The 16,390-nt window shown below is 40.8% G+C and overlaps 3 protein-coding genes across 5 annotated transcripts in view; 1 reads left to right on the top strand and 2 right to left on the bottom strand.

Moving 5' to 3' along the window:
- The window catches only part of LOC139643394 (unconventional myosin-XVIIIa-like), a 134,961-nt gene extending 133,797 nt beyond the window's left edge, over nt 1–1,164 (bottom strand). For all 3 annotated transcript variants that reach the window (XM_071518530.1, XM_071518532.1, XM_071518529.1), the window contains exon 1: nt 1,071–1,164. The gene's annotated coding sequence lies outside the window, so the exon portion shown is untranslated. The remainder of the gene's footprint in view (nt 1–1,070) is intronic.
- A 5,000-nt stretch (nt 1,165–6,164) lies between these two features.
- LOC139643396 (phospholipid scramblase 2-like) lies at nt 6,165–6,932 on the top strand. Its single transcript, XM_071518535.1, has one exon. The coding sequence runs from the start codon at nt 6,240–6,242 to the stop codon at nt 6,930–6,932; it is 693 nt and encodes a 230-aa protein (XP_071374636.1). The 5' UTR covers nt 6,165–6,239.
- A 4,887-nt stretch (nt 6,933–11,819) lies between these two features.
- LOC139643395 (galectin-9-like) lies at nt 11,820–16,002 on the bottom strand (the record flags this gene model as incomplete). The annotated part of the gene is made up of 3 exons (XM_071518534.1): nt 11,820–12,659; nt 13,317–13,473; nt 15,870–16,002. Coding segments are annotated over 3 exons (437 nt in total), but the record flags the coding sequence as incomplete, so codon positions are not given.
- Nucleotides 16,003–16,390: the final 388 nt, after the last annotated feature.

Raw genomic sequence — 16,390 nt, 5'->3', positions numbered from 1 at the left:
CATTCTCCCTGTCAACAACCTTCTCAAATAGCCCCGGTACGTCCCCTCCTCTCTGAAGAGGACGTCACGCTAAACTCCACTCAAAACATCTGGCTGGTAATGGTGCCTTGCACATGACTTCAGACCTTTAAAAAAAATCGCAAGCAGCCAATCTTCAATTCGGCATACATCCGATACACCGACCACCACTTATTTCAATAAAATGCCATGTTTTACAATTGGTTCGCCTGTTATGTCCCACAGCCCACTACCACCAAAATATCGAGCAGTGGGAATCAATTTTACAAGTTAACATTTAAAAAAAATAAAAGTATGTATATGCCGAATTCACCAGACGGCCGAAAATAAACGATAAAAAAAGAAGTCACGTTCTTACCATTGACTATAAGCATGGCTACATTCATCTGGCAGACTTTTTTGAATGGATATTGGCGTGACGTTCTCTCCATACAATAGGACGGAACGTATCGGGTCTAGGTAACATTAAATTACCATGATTCCCAATAGAGCCTGACGTTACGTTCTCTGTCATTTATGGGCTGCTGAGGGTAAACCGGTGCCAACACTTGGCACACTCCCCTAAACAAAGCTGAGGAGGTAGCAGGGACTGTGGATATAACTGCACTATATGCGGAGTCAATAGGACAAAAAGCATGACAGAGCTAACTAGGTGTAGCTTTGTCGGCTGGTTAGTGAAGCAGCTCAATAGCTAGCCATTTAACATTAGAAGTAGAGAACATAGAACATCGAGTGACCGTTAACCAAATACAATTTCGCAGCGAAAGAAAAAAGCACCAATAGCGTTGGCCAGCAGCATTTCATTTACGATTATGCTCAACTTTCCAGTAAGCCATCCAGCTAGCTAGCTAGCTAGCATTGGCTCAAGGCAAAGCCGTCGTTCTTTGCCCTCATTTTTGGTGTAGCTAACGTAAAATTCTGGGATAACACTGGGTTCCTGTGAAAATTATCCCGTCAATCCGACTACCTGCCTCAACACCACTAAATACCTGTCTTCAAACAAAATGTATCCCCTATAAGCAAACGTGTTTTAGAATATATTAAATACTCACTGTTTTCCAGTATAATGGGGCACCACTGGTGGCTGGTTGATGGGTGCAGCTCGGCTCGTAGCGAACAGAAGCTGCAGACTGTGTGTTAGTTAACGTTAGCTTAGCTGGCTGCTCCCAGCACCACAGCATGACACCAGCTAAAGACAGTTAAACAGCGACTCCTGCTGCCAGTTTGGAGTTATTGCAGGGTGATAACTGCACCAATGTGTCTGGGGTATCTGTTTTCAATTGAACCGCCTGCTAGTAGGCACCATACACTAAAACATGTATCTTTACTATTTATATGTGAGGCCGCGTGCTGCATAAGACCATGAAGACACTGCAAAGACCGTAGCTGTGCAGAAAATTGGATAAGATGACATCTCAGTGATCCCCGTTACTATTTGCTGCTTCAACAACCCAGTTTCCCCACAGGAATCAATACATCTTCATTAATTTTCTCTACCTGCTCAATCATTTTCAGGGTCGTGGGGACTGGATCCTGTCCCAGCATGCACTGAGACACCCTGGACAGGTCTCCAGTCCCTCATAAGGCAAACACAGATAAACAGACACTCACATTCATTCCTACGGACAGTGTAGAGTCTCCAGTCCACCTGACTGTGGGGGGAAACCCAGGAGAACACAGAGAGAAACATGCAAACTCCACACAGAAAGGACCGGGAATCAAACCTGCAACCTTCTGGCTGTGAGACCACTTGTTTGACATTGTCTGCTATGGTGCTTTTTTTTTTAACTAAATGTTTATTCAAAGAAGATATACAAACAGAACATCTTGTTATTGCAGCAGTTATAAAATTTGTAATAGAAAGGAAATTCAGATTTGTAAGCGCATTCAGATTTGTCTACAGTCCCACCCCCCATACACACTCACACACTCATTCATTCTCCACACTTCTGTAAACCAATGAGTCTGTCAACGCATCACTTCTATCCATGGAACAGTGTCACCCCCAAACAGTGTGCTTGTACAACAATGAGGAATCAAATAAGAGAGAATAACACATCTACAAACAAGGAACAGGCAGCAGAAAGATAGGAAGAAGGAAAAGAAAAAAGGGTGATATGATGCCAAATCACATGCTAAACACATCTAGCCCCATCCAGCACCTCCAGCCAGAGCTATCAGTCTCTCAGCATATACGTTTTAAGTAAATTCAATCAGTTTAACCACTGACAGCCATGTGTTGTAGGTCAGAGGTTCTGTTTAAAGGGCCAATTTCAATTTTAATGATTTTGTTTTTTATGGCTCAGGATAAAAAATAATGTTCTTCACAATGCTTTGCAAACAAATGCAGTTTAGTTTGAAGTTGAATTGAAATTAGTTATTAAATGAATGTGAAGACTAAGTCCTCAGAGTTCTGGACCCTGATTGGCCGACACCACACCAGCTCCTCGAATTCAAATGGCAAACTGGCCTGAGCTGCGTTTTCCCAAAAGCATCGTAAAGCCTTGTTCACGCTTTGTCAGAAGTGCTTCTCAAAACCGCCCGAAACAAACTTCTGAAAGCCCTGAACCTTTGTGGTTTTGCAGAACATTACGATATGTAGGAGGTGCTTAAGCTTGCAGGCTGTCCATCAAACAAGGGGGGCGGGGTAGTAAACAGGAACGAGTCATAGGTCAGAGGTGAAAGCGTGTTTCCTGTTGTCCATTTAAACAAAATGGCGGTATGCTTCGATGGAGATGAGAATGTTGTGCGAGAATGTTGTACGATTTCATTCTAGGTGAAAGAAGAGGAGATGGTCGGTGCGTCCCCTGAACAAAAGAAGAGGAGGTGGGAGAGGACAACATGCTAGTTCAACAGATGCGTGAGCAAGTTCTCCTATTTTCGAATGTCCGCAGGTTGATTTGATGATTTAAAACACTGAATTGAACCCCACATTAGACATGCTATCACACATTGTAGCCAACATTGATTTGGGGCGAAAGACCGGGCAGAGACTCTAGCGTTTTCTAGCATCGGGCACTTCATGAACATCTTAGATCACGGTGGGTTTCCCAAAAGCTTCTTCACTAACGATGCTCTAAAAAACTCGTCGGGTGCTCCTGACCACTCGTAGGACGCTAAGAACTTTGCAAGGAAAGAAAAGATCGAAACTGCAAACATTTTTGAAAAAGACGTGAAAGGCAGGCTACATATTTTCAGGGCATAATCAGGATTTTAGGTAATCTGAACCTTTGCGCGTAGGAAACCTTCGTAACCACTAAGAAAGATCATTATTGGGAAACGCAGCCCTGATTGGAAGGATTTCAGTAATTCTTTAGTGAGGGGAGCCAATCAGGACCAAGTCAAGTTCAAGTTTGTTTATTTATAAAGCCCTTTATCACTCGCATGTCCCAGAGAACTTTACAGAGAATGAGCCTCACTAGATCTAACTTATCAAAAATCAGTGGTGGACAAATTTATATAGGACAAACATAGTGAAAGGCACAAGACAGACAAGAGCAGATTTTAGCAAGACAGTCTACCTATTCTACGTAGCCTAACCTACCCGGCACCTCACCAGCCTTACACCCTTATTGCACACAAGGAAAAACTCCCAAGAAAAACCTTAGTAGGAAAAACTTGGAAGAAACCTTGGGCGGGCTGAGGCAAAGAGGGATCCTCCCCCAGGACAGCTCAGCATGCAATAAGTACCGGGTAAAACAGTGACAGGATCATGGGCAACAACAATGACAGGGGAAAACAGAAAGAGAACAAAAAAAGAGAGACAGGCTATGGAAGCGTATCGCATGCATAATTCAAATGGAAATTTAATATGTAAAATGGCCATGTAATCCTACATTTGAATTTAAATTTGCCACTTGTATGTGCAGTTTTTGGCTCAAAATTCAAATTCAAATTCAATAATGTAATTTGCATTTGACATTTCCTATACTAGTATTGATATTTCATTTAAACAGAGTTTTGCACACTTTATTTGTAGCTTTATTCAAATGATGATGCAAATTGGAAAATTAAAATGTATATCCCGAACTGCATAGATATGTTTCATGTGATTATGCAATAATGGAATCAAAATTATAATTGATATGTCATTTACCTTATATGGTTTCTCTAATAGGGCATTTTACATTTCATTGTCAAAGACAATATAATGCTGTAAAGGTGGCAAAATGTAAATGCTTATCCAAATGTAAAAAGTGAAACAGCGCCTCCTGTCTTTGCCATTTAATACACTCACCACTGTGCTGATTCCCTGGCAAAATGCAATTGCAAATGCATTTCGAGAGGACTGCATTAACATTGTCACAGGCGTCCACCTGTCAGTCATCCCATTAAGGCGGGTCTTGCGTTGTGCAATCAGAAGTACTTCACAACGTGGGAAAGGAGTGAAGGCGGGAAGTTCCATGAAGCTGGCCACAATATCATTTCCCGTTCTGTCGCGCACACACACACACACACACACACACACAGCAAATGCAACATATATACCCAGACATATTTGGCCACAGATTCACTCGTACAGACAGCAAATAGAAAATGATTAGACACAGTGTAACCAGGAGGCAGCCCTGTGCTATGTTCCCAACGGCAAAGTCTATCAGATACAAACCCACATCCAAACACATACAAAACATTTGCACATACATACACACATACACACACAATCAAACACACACTGCATCCGAACACTTACCTCTCCCATCACACACACACACACAAACACAACAAACAAAAAAAACTAAAGCCTAACAGTGCTATGGTAGGTCATATGATTGTGAGAATACATTTTTTTTTAGTCCAGTTGTGATGTGTTTACTGGAGTCTGAAACTGCCTGTAAAAAAGAATGAATTTTTGAACATGCAATAACTTTAAATTGTACCGCTCACACAAAACAACATTTTTTACAATGTCTTCATTAAACATCTTCAATCATATGTGTACATAAATAGAGGCAAAATTGAATTCCTATAATAGGGCCCCTTTAAACCGGTTCAGTGTTGTTGCTTTCTTGGCTGCATTAAAGAGTAGATACAGTAGGCATGTGTGTTTTCTGCCTCTCATCCCCTCTGGAATACCCCCAGAACACATAACAGTGGATCCCTAGGTGGCTGAATCCCAAATGCTTCACTAAAGTCTAATATCTCCTTTCTAGAATTATCTAAGAAAGTGCTGACTCCTCTCCATATGCCCTCCAGCAGGCACTTGTTTGGGGTCCATTCCGGTCATATATACTTTTACAAATACTTTGACTAAATCATCTTGATCTCCTTTGAGGGAGCATCTTCAATTCTCACTCATGAGACAACGCCGGTAACATGACTCTGCTCTACCTATGTTAAAGTAACGGTTGCCAAGGAGTGTAACCCTCACAACAGTACATCTCAACACATCTCATATATCACACACACACACATCTGTTCTGAAGCAAGCTACCGAAGAGACGTCTTCATATGAAAACACAGCCGGTGGGTATTCATTCTTATCAACATGTGCATATCTAATATACATTTGAAATTGGTGTTCCTTAAAGAGGATGCTACAAATGTGGAGACAATACAGTGTTATGTATGTTTATAGGTAAATCTCGATATACTACTATGCCTACTAAGGATCAGCCAGTATGGGTTTTTGAAGGCGGATGGTTATAGGTTTTATTTGTGCTGATATTAAATATCTTTAAAATTGAATGTTTTCATGCCAGACAATTTAAAAAAAATCTCATCTCATTAGAGACAATTCGGGTTAAGGGCTTGGCATAAACAACCAGCATACTATTGATTAATTCTACAACAAATATGGAATCAAACAAACCATCATATCTATCATATCAGAGGTAGACAATGAACACTGGACCAGATCTGATTTTCAAATCTGATCTGAGTTTCCAAATGGGGATCAACAAAGTTTCATCTTAATTTTGTCACTATATCAGCAAACCAATATATCAGTCTAACCCAAATGCCTGGTGTTATTGAGGAGCAGAGGTAAGAGTTTGCTCAAAATCATTGAGTCATTTTGTATAATCACTTTATTGTGTATGTTTGGTAACTCTAACAGGTACCTAATGGCAGACCAGGAGAATAAAGGATTTGGACCAATGCCTGAGTTACCAGTGTACAGTATTGGGATGCAGTCTGGTCACAATGCAGTGTACCCAGCACCAGTGAACCCCGGACCAGCAGCTCCTCCAGGCTACACCCCGCCTCAGGCTCCTGTGCTGATGCCTGCCCCGGGCCGCCCCGCAGGCTGCCCCCCAGGCCTGGAGTACCTAACCCAGATCGACCAGCTCCTCGTCCATCAGAGGGTGGACCTGGCTGAAGTGGTCCTCGGCTGGGAGATGAACAACGTCTACACAGTAAAGAACAGCATGGGGCAGCAGGTGTTCGTGGCTACGGAGGAAAACGACATCTGCACCCTGCAGTGTTGCGGCCCCGGCCGGCCCTTCACCATCCACCTCCGGGACAACCTGGGACAGGAAGTCTTGACCCTGACGCGCCCCCTGAGGTGCGGCTTATGCTGCTTCCCCTGCTGCCTACAAGAGCTGGAGGTGCAGAACCCTCCTGGAAATCCCGTAGGCTACGTGGTGCAGAACTGGCACCCCGTTCTGCCCAAATTTACTGTCCTAAATGAGAGGAGAGAGCCCCAGCTGAAGATCAAGGGGCCGTGCTGCAGCTGTAACTGCATGTCTGACGTTATCTTTGAGGTGGTGTCCCTGGATGAGTCGGCTGTGGTGGGGCGGATCAGCAAGCAATGGAGTGGGTTCCTGCAGGAAAGCTTCACAGGTGCAGATAACTTTGGGATTTTATTTCCAATGGACTTGGATGTGAAGATTAAGGCTGTGATGCTAGGAGCCTGCTTCCTCATTGATTTTATGTTTTTTGAGACAAACAAGGGGAAACAACATCAATACTAATATTCATAAGTTAAAGATGTTTTGTAAGATGTTATGGGTCATTATGTAATATTCAAAAGTTAAGGGTCTTCTGAAATTAATTCTGTACAAAATGAGACTTAGATGTGATTGTTTTCCAAATGTATGACGTGAAAGCATGATTAAAGGGAGAGGTCAAGATTTCTATCGTAACTACGTAAATACGTTTTATGTATTGTAGTGTATTTTATGTATTTTATGTATAATACACAAAAGCAGTGTGTGTATGTATGTGTGTGAGAGAGAGTGAGGCTACATAATGTAATACTTCCATGAGCTACACTCTGAGGACCACATCGGTTTTCCTCCAGGTAAATCCACTGCACTTGCTACTTGAGAGATTCGATTATATTGATATATTGATGACTTTGTTTATGACTCCATACTCAATAGAAATAAAGTAACACAAACAAATGTTTGCAATGGCAATGTGAAGCTTTAGTAATAACTTAATTACCTAATTACGATGACTACAATATATTGTAGTCATCAACACACAGTGCTATGTCTTTATCAAAAAAGAAATGCAAGGCAATAAATTAGAATCAATTCCTGAAAAGACATGTAGCTGTGCCCAGCTGTTTTAGTTCATTTAGGCAACGTATATTGTTACTGTCTCTTTAAGAAACTGCCTTGCCTCGTGCATTTGTTTACTTTAAACCTGCAATAGCGAGATCACACCTTATAACCAATCCTGAAACTATCATGTGTGGAGATTTCATTGAGACATAATGATATAAACCAATATCCACAGTTTTCACCTATTTTCTAAAGCTTGTTGTCAAATTCTGCTCCGGAACAAAACTCCTTCCGGGCCATTCAGTAGCTTTTCATTTTTATTGAACAAGCTTGGCAACCCCTCCCATTCCTTAATATTTTACTTGACTTGTTAAAGAGTAACTAAACCACACACAAATCTGTGGATTTCCTCAGCCAAAATATCCTATATAATCTACTCTGTTGCTATGATTGATAATGATTGATTGATAATTGATTAATAAAAACATTAATTGGCGATGTGGGTCTAATATTTCCATATTTGTGTCCATTTGCCCTACTCTGTAGGCTGACAGTTTGCACAATTCTGATCTGTGTGCTTGCACATGAATGATACTTCATCTGTAAATATGATCTGGTAATGAGAATAGCTAACAGTGTACATTTGCACATCTGGAAACATTTCTGTATACAGGCTGCCTCCATCTGTAAATGTGATAAGGTGAATATCTAACAATGCACATCATAACATACCTTAGTTAACCTGTGTTTAAGGAATGTTTCATTTTTCCAGGCCTTAATTACAGACAGCTTGCTTGAATATTTGTAGCATCAGTAACAAAGAAACAGAAATCACCACTTTATACATATTTTAGCTATATAAGAAAATAATTTTTCTTTGACATATGACAACTACAGTAAGTATACAAGGGTGCAACATTCAGAAATTGTTAATTTACGCAGTGGTTGGTGAGGTAACAATCTGGTGGTGACTTTACTGTAAATGAACAAATTATGTTACTAAGCTAAACAAAAATAGAAAACAATATTAGTGTCATGAAACTGAGATAAGTACCATCCAGTATGATAGCTAGACCAACCTGCGGCCCAACCTGCAGCCTGCGGACGACGAGAAAATAAAAAAATCTGCGTCGGAGAGCTAGACGGGAGCTGAAGGGGTTTAAGACCGATACACAGCTGGCTTTCTTTCTCCTACACATGTAAGTGAAATACCAATAAGGGTCTCAAATTGTGTTACCGAGGCTTTTAACATTTTTTTTTAGGACCAGTGTTGTTTGTATATGTGTAATGGCATAGTTTATTTATGTAGTCAGTCAGTTTATTTATGTAGTCAGGTTACCTGTATGTAACCTAGCCTAACAACAACAACAACTTGATCAACAACTTGATCAGAAAGTCAGTTTCAAAATTATTACATTTAATTTGTTTATCAAAACATGCTCTGTTTAATAGAAAAGCTAAGGTCTTATATCAAATATGATTGCAAAGGCCAAGGTGTGTGTATGTGAGTGAGAACTGAATTAGGTCCATGACACCTCAAGAAGGCTCAGCAGTGTATTCCACATTGGAGTGTATTCCACCCCCCTCTTTGCCCAGACTCAACAGACCCAAGTCCACTACACTACTGTCGCTGTCACCTGCACCTTGTTATCAATAACATTACAATACATGCTACATCTGAACCCTACCAAGTCACACATACTATGAAATTTACATCCTACACTTGCCCAAGCAGAGAGCAGATACCTGACCAACTCAGCAGTCTGCATATCCACATTGTATCTGCTTAGGCAAAGCTAAGTCTGACTGGCCCTGCTGGCTTGTCTGGCAGCTTCTCATCGAATGCCAGGGCCCGCTCAGCTGTCCAGCCACCCTCAGTGTTTATCTAAGTCACATGATTAATCAGAGGCCCCATTAAGTATGGTTGCTACCAACTTAATCTGCAAACAATACAATACAATTCAAGTAGCATTTTCATTTTTGTCCACAAAATCAAAAGTCACACACTGTGATTTTGTTGTTTCTGCATTTTGTACTCCGAAAAATCTAAATAATGAAGTGGAAATGACAATGGCACAAAGATTGGAGGGGGGGGGGGGGGGGGGAGAGAGCAGAGAAGAATGGCTGTGCAAAGAGAGGAGAAGGATAATGCGAGTTCTCTAGTCCAGTGGTTCTCAGCGTGGGGTCCAGGGACCACCAAGGGTCCTTGAGGGGGTTCCAGGGGGTCCCCAGCAAATGGATAAATTAAACATCACCATTATTTCATTTAGAAGAAGTTAACACAATTAGAGAATGTAGAAGAATGACTGTTTTGATCATAGTTTCTCTGTTATCTCTCTACCTACAATACAGATAGCCATGGGATTCTGGACAAAATCATATCTAACAATAAAAATATTCTCAGATTTGGGTCTGAGAGACAAAATGTCATCAAATGGGGGTCCGTGGCCCTAATGTGGACTAAATTAGGGGTCCTTGATATGAAAAAGTTTGAGAATCACTGCTCTAGTTGACTCTACCTGGCCATAAGCTGTGAGCTTGATCACAGGATCACAGTCTATGGGGCAACTTTGAGGACATTGGTCCCATTGCCCCTCCACAGCAACTCCAGTCCTCCCTCTTTCCTCATGGCTCTGAGGCCGCTCAGTAGATTCCCTTTAAAAGGGGTGGAACCATGGACCTGGGAAAGCACAGTAAGAAGCGGTCACTGCAAACTGACGTGGAGGGTGCATCTTTACTGTACCAACACTTACTAGGGGCTTTGTGTAAGGCAATACGTGTAATGTTCTGCCTGGGGTGAGAGATGGTCTCTGCAGGTTGCTATGAAGTCTTTACATTAAGTTTTACATTGAGTCCTTTCAAATCAATGCCTTAAAGGGCCTTAAATGAAGTGAAATATAGCTGTTTCAGAGGTCTTGAAAATATTGCTCTCTCCAAATGCTACTTTTTAGTGAGATCTCAACCCAATGACACCTGCCTAAATTCTAGTAGGTGTACTGCTTTTCACTTTTCATGTTTAATTTTGGAGCAAGGCTAGTCTTCAAACTTTACTTACGTGGCACTGAAACGTTTTTACTTCGAAATTTAACTTGAAACCTGCAGCCACCTGGTCTCTCTGAAGCTCTCCAGCACAGATCAAAAACAAATCACAGATGGTGGGACGATCACCAACTAGTTTGCGCGCAGTCCAGACAAGATTAGTCAAATTGACCTTACATGGCGATAGACTTTGAATTGGTTGATGGGAGCAGTGGCTGTTCGGGATACAGCTCCAGCCACCAGATGCTTCCACACTAAGCCAGACCTCTTCTCCTGGTCGAAGGGTTCACCTGGGCCAAAGTAGTGTGTCTACTATCTGGATCTGGTCTACTATCACAAAATGTTTCAATAAAGTAAGGTGATTGTTTGAATTTAGGATGCAGTCTACATTGGATTCTAGGTCAGCAGCAACTTGGCAACAGATTTAAAGGAGATGTTCTCGAATTTGTAGCATCTCAAGAAGGAAGGTGGATCAGTACAGTCAGCAAGCTAGACAATACAGTATTCATTATTTGTAATGTATATGGCCATAATTTGCAATCTAACAGCTCTAAATAAGCTATTCATTTACACTCTTAAAATAGCTACCCCTTACCTAGGGGGTTCTGGGGGCATGCTCCCCCAGCAGATGTTTTCTGCCAAATGCTTCATTTGAATGCATTTTTAGAGAGAATTTTAACTTGAACTTGAGGTTAAACAAACACCCCTAAAGGTCTAAAATATCCTCAGCATAACATTACACAGATAACTATAACACTTGTATCCTGATGGTAACTATTACTGACAAGGATGTCGATTTCATTTTACAAGTGCTAGGGGCATTTAAGGCGGGGGGGCTGGAAGATGTTTTGCTCACTATATGTGCAATTTTGTGTATTTTCACATTATTTGGCATGACTCCTGGCATCTCTAGTACTGAAGATCATTCTGGGGATCCGGGTAATTTTACTGCTAGAACCCAAGTTTTTGATGGTGTTTATATCATCATTTACCCTCAAAAACAAATTAGGGCACATGACAAATACTGTCATAACTTGGCAGGTATTGTGATAATCTGACTGTTGACCTTATTACCCCCAAAATGAGCATCATCACACTAACAGCTGCATAGATAAACACAAAAAGGCTATAGTGAAGCCATGGGTAGTGCAGTGTCCTGTTACGTTGGTTTTGGAAACTTGAAACCTTCTGAACCTTCCCTCGAGCCGAGTTGTGACAAAAATGGGAGACCACACATGGAATCAAATGTTTAATTTAAGATTTATTAACCAAAATATAAGATTAACCACATACCAACATAAGGTATGCCAGTCAGTAACATCAGTGGTGTATGAAGTGCATGGATGAGTGAAAGAGGAACACAAAGCTAACCCCAAAACACCAAACCTAACACCAAGGGGGAAAGAGAAAGAGAAATACTGACTCAGCTTATATATCTGAAGAGCTGGCCAGCACAGGTGTCAGATGTTACACTGACGATCCAGTCACCTAAAGGGAAGAACAGACAGAACTTCCTCCAGATGGCACTAGAGGGCCATCACAAAACCTTTTGAAATGAACTGCCATGTCCTTAGTTTTGACAACATTCAACTCAAAGCAGAATTCATCACACCATAACACATTGTCACATTATATTTTAATTTCACAAACACTGTCACAATATATACATAATTTTGGAATTAAGAAGCAGTGCATTGCTCAACAGCACATTGATTAGTCTCAAATCCAAATTTACAAGTGGTGTGTGAGCAATAACACAGCAGCTCCTATTTTTCATGGGTTCACTAGCATATACATTATGAAGATGGGAGTTACTATTTGCAAGATCAATAAACAGGAATATTCATAACAAAGTAAAGTATCCAAAGTAATATCCAGTGTAATTAACTACCATGACTTCAATGATACATGGAAAAAGCAGTAGTTTTGTGGTGGCAGTGAGGGAAACAGTGACCTCTGTAAGGCATCATTAATACAAGACGCAGGTCCTGGATCTCTAGTGAACTACAGCAAGACAGAGGTCAAGCTGAGGTCCCCGTCAATCTCCAGGATGTCAATCTGTTGGAGGGGGGTGTGGCGGTGTTTGTAGTCATGTGTCTGATTCCCGTTGACCACAATCCTGAACATGTGAGCCTCACAGCAAATGGTCAGCTGAAACGAAAAATATATACAGTAGTCACCCACTTTGACGAGACTCCATGCAGGTTACTGTGAAACTAACTTATATTTACTGTACAACTGATCAGTACGCTGGTGATGTATGATATCTGATAGAGTCATGCCATTTGGCAATAATATTGTTGGTGATATTGGTGGTGGCTTATGATCCTGATGGGCCAGATGGTGGCACCGTAAACAAATGAAAGCAGTCAATACACATAAGAGGCCATAACTCCTACACAGTAAGTCCTTTTTACACCAAACGTGGTATACATACATATGCAGCCGAACTTGCTCCACAACTTTGCCACTGGTGGTCCCAGTGCAGTGGCAGAGTTGTGGAGCATGTTCACCATATTGAATTTTCTGTAATGATTGATTTTTTGGAGAAAAAAAATTTGACATCTCCTCCTTCACCGCTGGTCCAAATGGGAATTTGCAGAAACCATCTTTGGAAATCTCTGTTAGCTCAAGCAACAGAGGTCCAAACACACAGATTGCTCTCCCAACGCAATCTTAGTGAATCTAGACCTGAATATCAGCACAAAATATTGGCTATCGGCAACTTCAATTCCAAAATACCTCTCAGTATTGGCCTTCAAAATAACCCATCAACTCAGGATGTTAGTAATGTATTTGTATTTGTACCGTGAATGGATGTCCGCGGTAGAAGGGCATTCCTCCAGAGCGCTCCTCACTCCCCCACTGCTCCCTCAGCTTGGTGTTTCGCACCACCGTGTTCTCAGAGAAACGTGGGTTGTAATGCAGAGCGATGCCAGAGTGAAAGCTTAAATTCACATGGAACCTGAGAGAAAACAGCAGAACATGACATTGGGCCTCAAGAATAAGAATAACAAAGAGTAAATAATAAATGATGACGGTGATTGCCTTTCCCTAAACCAATAAGTCATTGAGAAAAATGTCAGCTTTGGATTAAGCTTTGTAGAAGACACTCACAGCTCAGTAAGGTCACCATAAGAATCACATATTTGATTATTCTTTTTTTTTTCTATTCTCAGTATATTTAAGTTAAGTTAAGTAAAGTTTTAGTTTATTGACAGTGCTTACTGTACTCTCTTTGATTTAGCTATAGCACTGATATGACTAAGTGCTCCGCTTGAGGATGATGTTTCAGTGAAATCATACAGGAATGCAAGGTTTCCAGAGCTTATCAATAAATTCAGCATGGAATGTAATAATGAGCAGTCATAGAAAGTATAATATTGCTGGTGAATGATACTGATAAACTGAATTACCTTTAGGTTACCTAGGTTTGACCTCTATACACGCACATCCGCATACTTGCGCACAAACGTGCATGCACACACAATTTCCCGTTATACCAAAATGTAAATCTGGCAACCGTAAGTCTATGTGAGGCTATAGAGGCTTTGCAATGGCGTCACAAATCTCCTAGCAACCACGTCTCCCAGAATTGGCTGTTAGTTAATAATGTCTCAATATATAACAACCAAGCTAGAAAAAGAGAGATAATTTAAAAAGATTACTGTGGTGTGAGTGTAAGCCAATTCAATTCAGATTCAGATTCAGACAACTTTATTCATCTCTGAAAGGGCAATTTGTTGCAGCCTACATGACCATAACCACAAAAAACACGTCAAACACACAAGACAAATATCAAACAGAAGTACAATACGTTAGTCAATTAAAGTTATAATAATTACACAATAAAAAAAGTGCTCAAAGTGCTCATTCAGCAGCTTAAAGGATAAGGCTGGTGTTTTTTAATGCATTTCTTACCGTCAACAAATCCTATGAAAAATAACAAAATCAGCGATGATTCTGCTTTGCCAACAACTCTCGTCCATGTAGCTGATGCTCAATGCAGCCATAGAACTCCATTGTATTAAAAAAACGATTAAAAACCTGTCACAGAGCCATGCTGCTGCTCTAGGCAGCATATTTCATCATCACGATGCACCAGGCCGGACGACTTTTTCCTCAAACAACTTAATAAGCCGGCTGTAAACACTTTGCATCTCAGGAAAGTAGTTCCATAGCACCGAAAATAGTCCCCGGCATAATGAAGAATTTGTTCCCATTTGAATTTGATTTGGTAATAACTACAACAGTCTGACTTTTCATGGTAACAGTTAGTGATTTTTAAAATTGAAATGATGTCTTTGTGAGCTGTATTTAAAGGTTTTTAGCTTACAATTGGAGCCAATGACATCCGGGTTGGCGGCTAAAAACGGTACGTGGGAAGTCAGAAAGTAACAGGAGTAGAGCAAACGCATTGTTGATTTTGTTATTTTCATAGGATTTGTTGACAGTAAGAAATGCATTAAAAAACACCGGCCTTATCCTTTAATAGCAGAGGGATGAATGATTTGGAGTACCGATTAGTTCTCCTAGGGGGCACTGTGTACCTGTGTCCTGGAGGCACTAGAATGAATTCATTTGCCAGGACATGACTGGGCTGATACATTATGTTTTTTGCCTTGCTCAGTACCATCCTCTCCCAGAAAGAGCCCAAGTCTCTTAACATTATAATAAGTAGTATATAAGTAAAAGTGAATCGTCTGATAATGTAGATTTGTTTCAAATTGTAGGTTACTATGTCACAGTAAATTGTCTTGTCTCTAGCCCTAGTCTCTAATAATCTACTAATTCAGCAAAGCAACAGATATTAATGTTTATGTTATATAAAGCCCTGGCACTTCCTGGAACTATCTCTGCTCTCTGCTTGCTGTTGGCCTGTTGTGTGTGTGTTTTGTGAGCTCATGGCCAATGTCTTTCTTTTGTTTCATTTCTGTCACTAAGGGCAATCTTATGTTTGTTTGTATGATAAGAAAACTGGAGCAGGTAATGGGCCCTACATCTGTTACATGTGGCAAAGTCAAGTTGTTAGACCACTAGGTCAGGAGTGGATGCCATCCTTTGTAAATTGTGTTTGGTTAGTTGGAGCAGGCAGTCAGGAGTAGGCTTTTGTTTCAATTTTTAGACCTCTCCTTCTGAGTTATTTCGATTTGGTTTTATTCTTTACTTTGGTTTGGCATCCCTCTGGTCCCTTGTTTCCCTTGGTGTTTCTTCAGACTGAAGAAGAGTAGTGTGCTCCAAACGTCATTTACTTTGTGGTACCAATAAAGCAGCAAAAGGGAGCTACAGTGTGCAGACTTTCTTTTTTAGATATTGTGTATAAGTATACTATCTTCAAGGAAATCAATAATTAATCCAGACCTTGTAGCATTGGGACTGATTGTCCCCTGGATAGTGATGGTCCTGCCGGGGTGAAGTCCACCACTGATAATGCTCTTGTAGGGAACAGCCTGTATGCAGATGGAAGTGGAAAGGAATAACAATTGTCTAGAAACTAAGAGAGCAGTGCCATATACAGTAAATGCTTTCTTAATTCTTCCTTGCAGTGATCTGAGATGTAACATGAGTGCAAAGACAAAACCATGTCTAGACCACATAGCTATTACCTCTTAAGTCATTTGTGATCATTTATTCAGGAGGAAGAAGGCTGCAACTTGGACAAGTTAGGGAGAGCTGGGACAAACAAAGCACTGGACAAAAGAGGCATAGACATTTTATCGTGTAACACACAAGTCAAGACACGAGTTGTGAAGTCATTACGTTTATACTTCCGCCCACGACTCCTCTTTGTCCCGACAGGCAGGGACAAAAGAAGCAGTGCCTTATTTTTACTTTTGGGCTAATTAGATTGGAATCGTTTAATAAAGCAATTATTGTTGCTG

Source organism: Centroberyx affinis, unplaced genomic scaffold (assembly GCF_046629955.1).
Source record: "Centroberyx affinis isolate AG114_WGS23_722 - 3 ecotype Tasmania unplaced genomic scaffold, CSIRO-AGI_Caff_v1 ptg000592l_1, whole genome shotgun sequence".
NCBI lineage: Eukaryota > Metazoa > Chordata > Actinopteri > Beryciformes > Berycidae > Centroberyx > Centroberyx affinis.
This window is presented reverse-complemented; position numbering and strand designations above follow the sequence as displayed.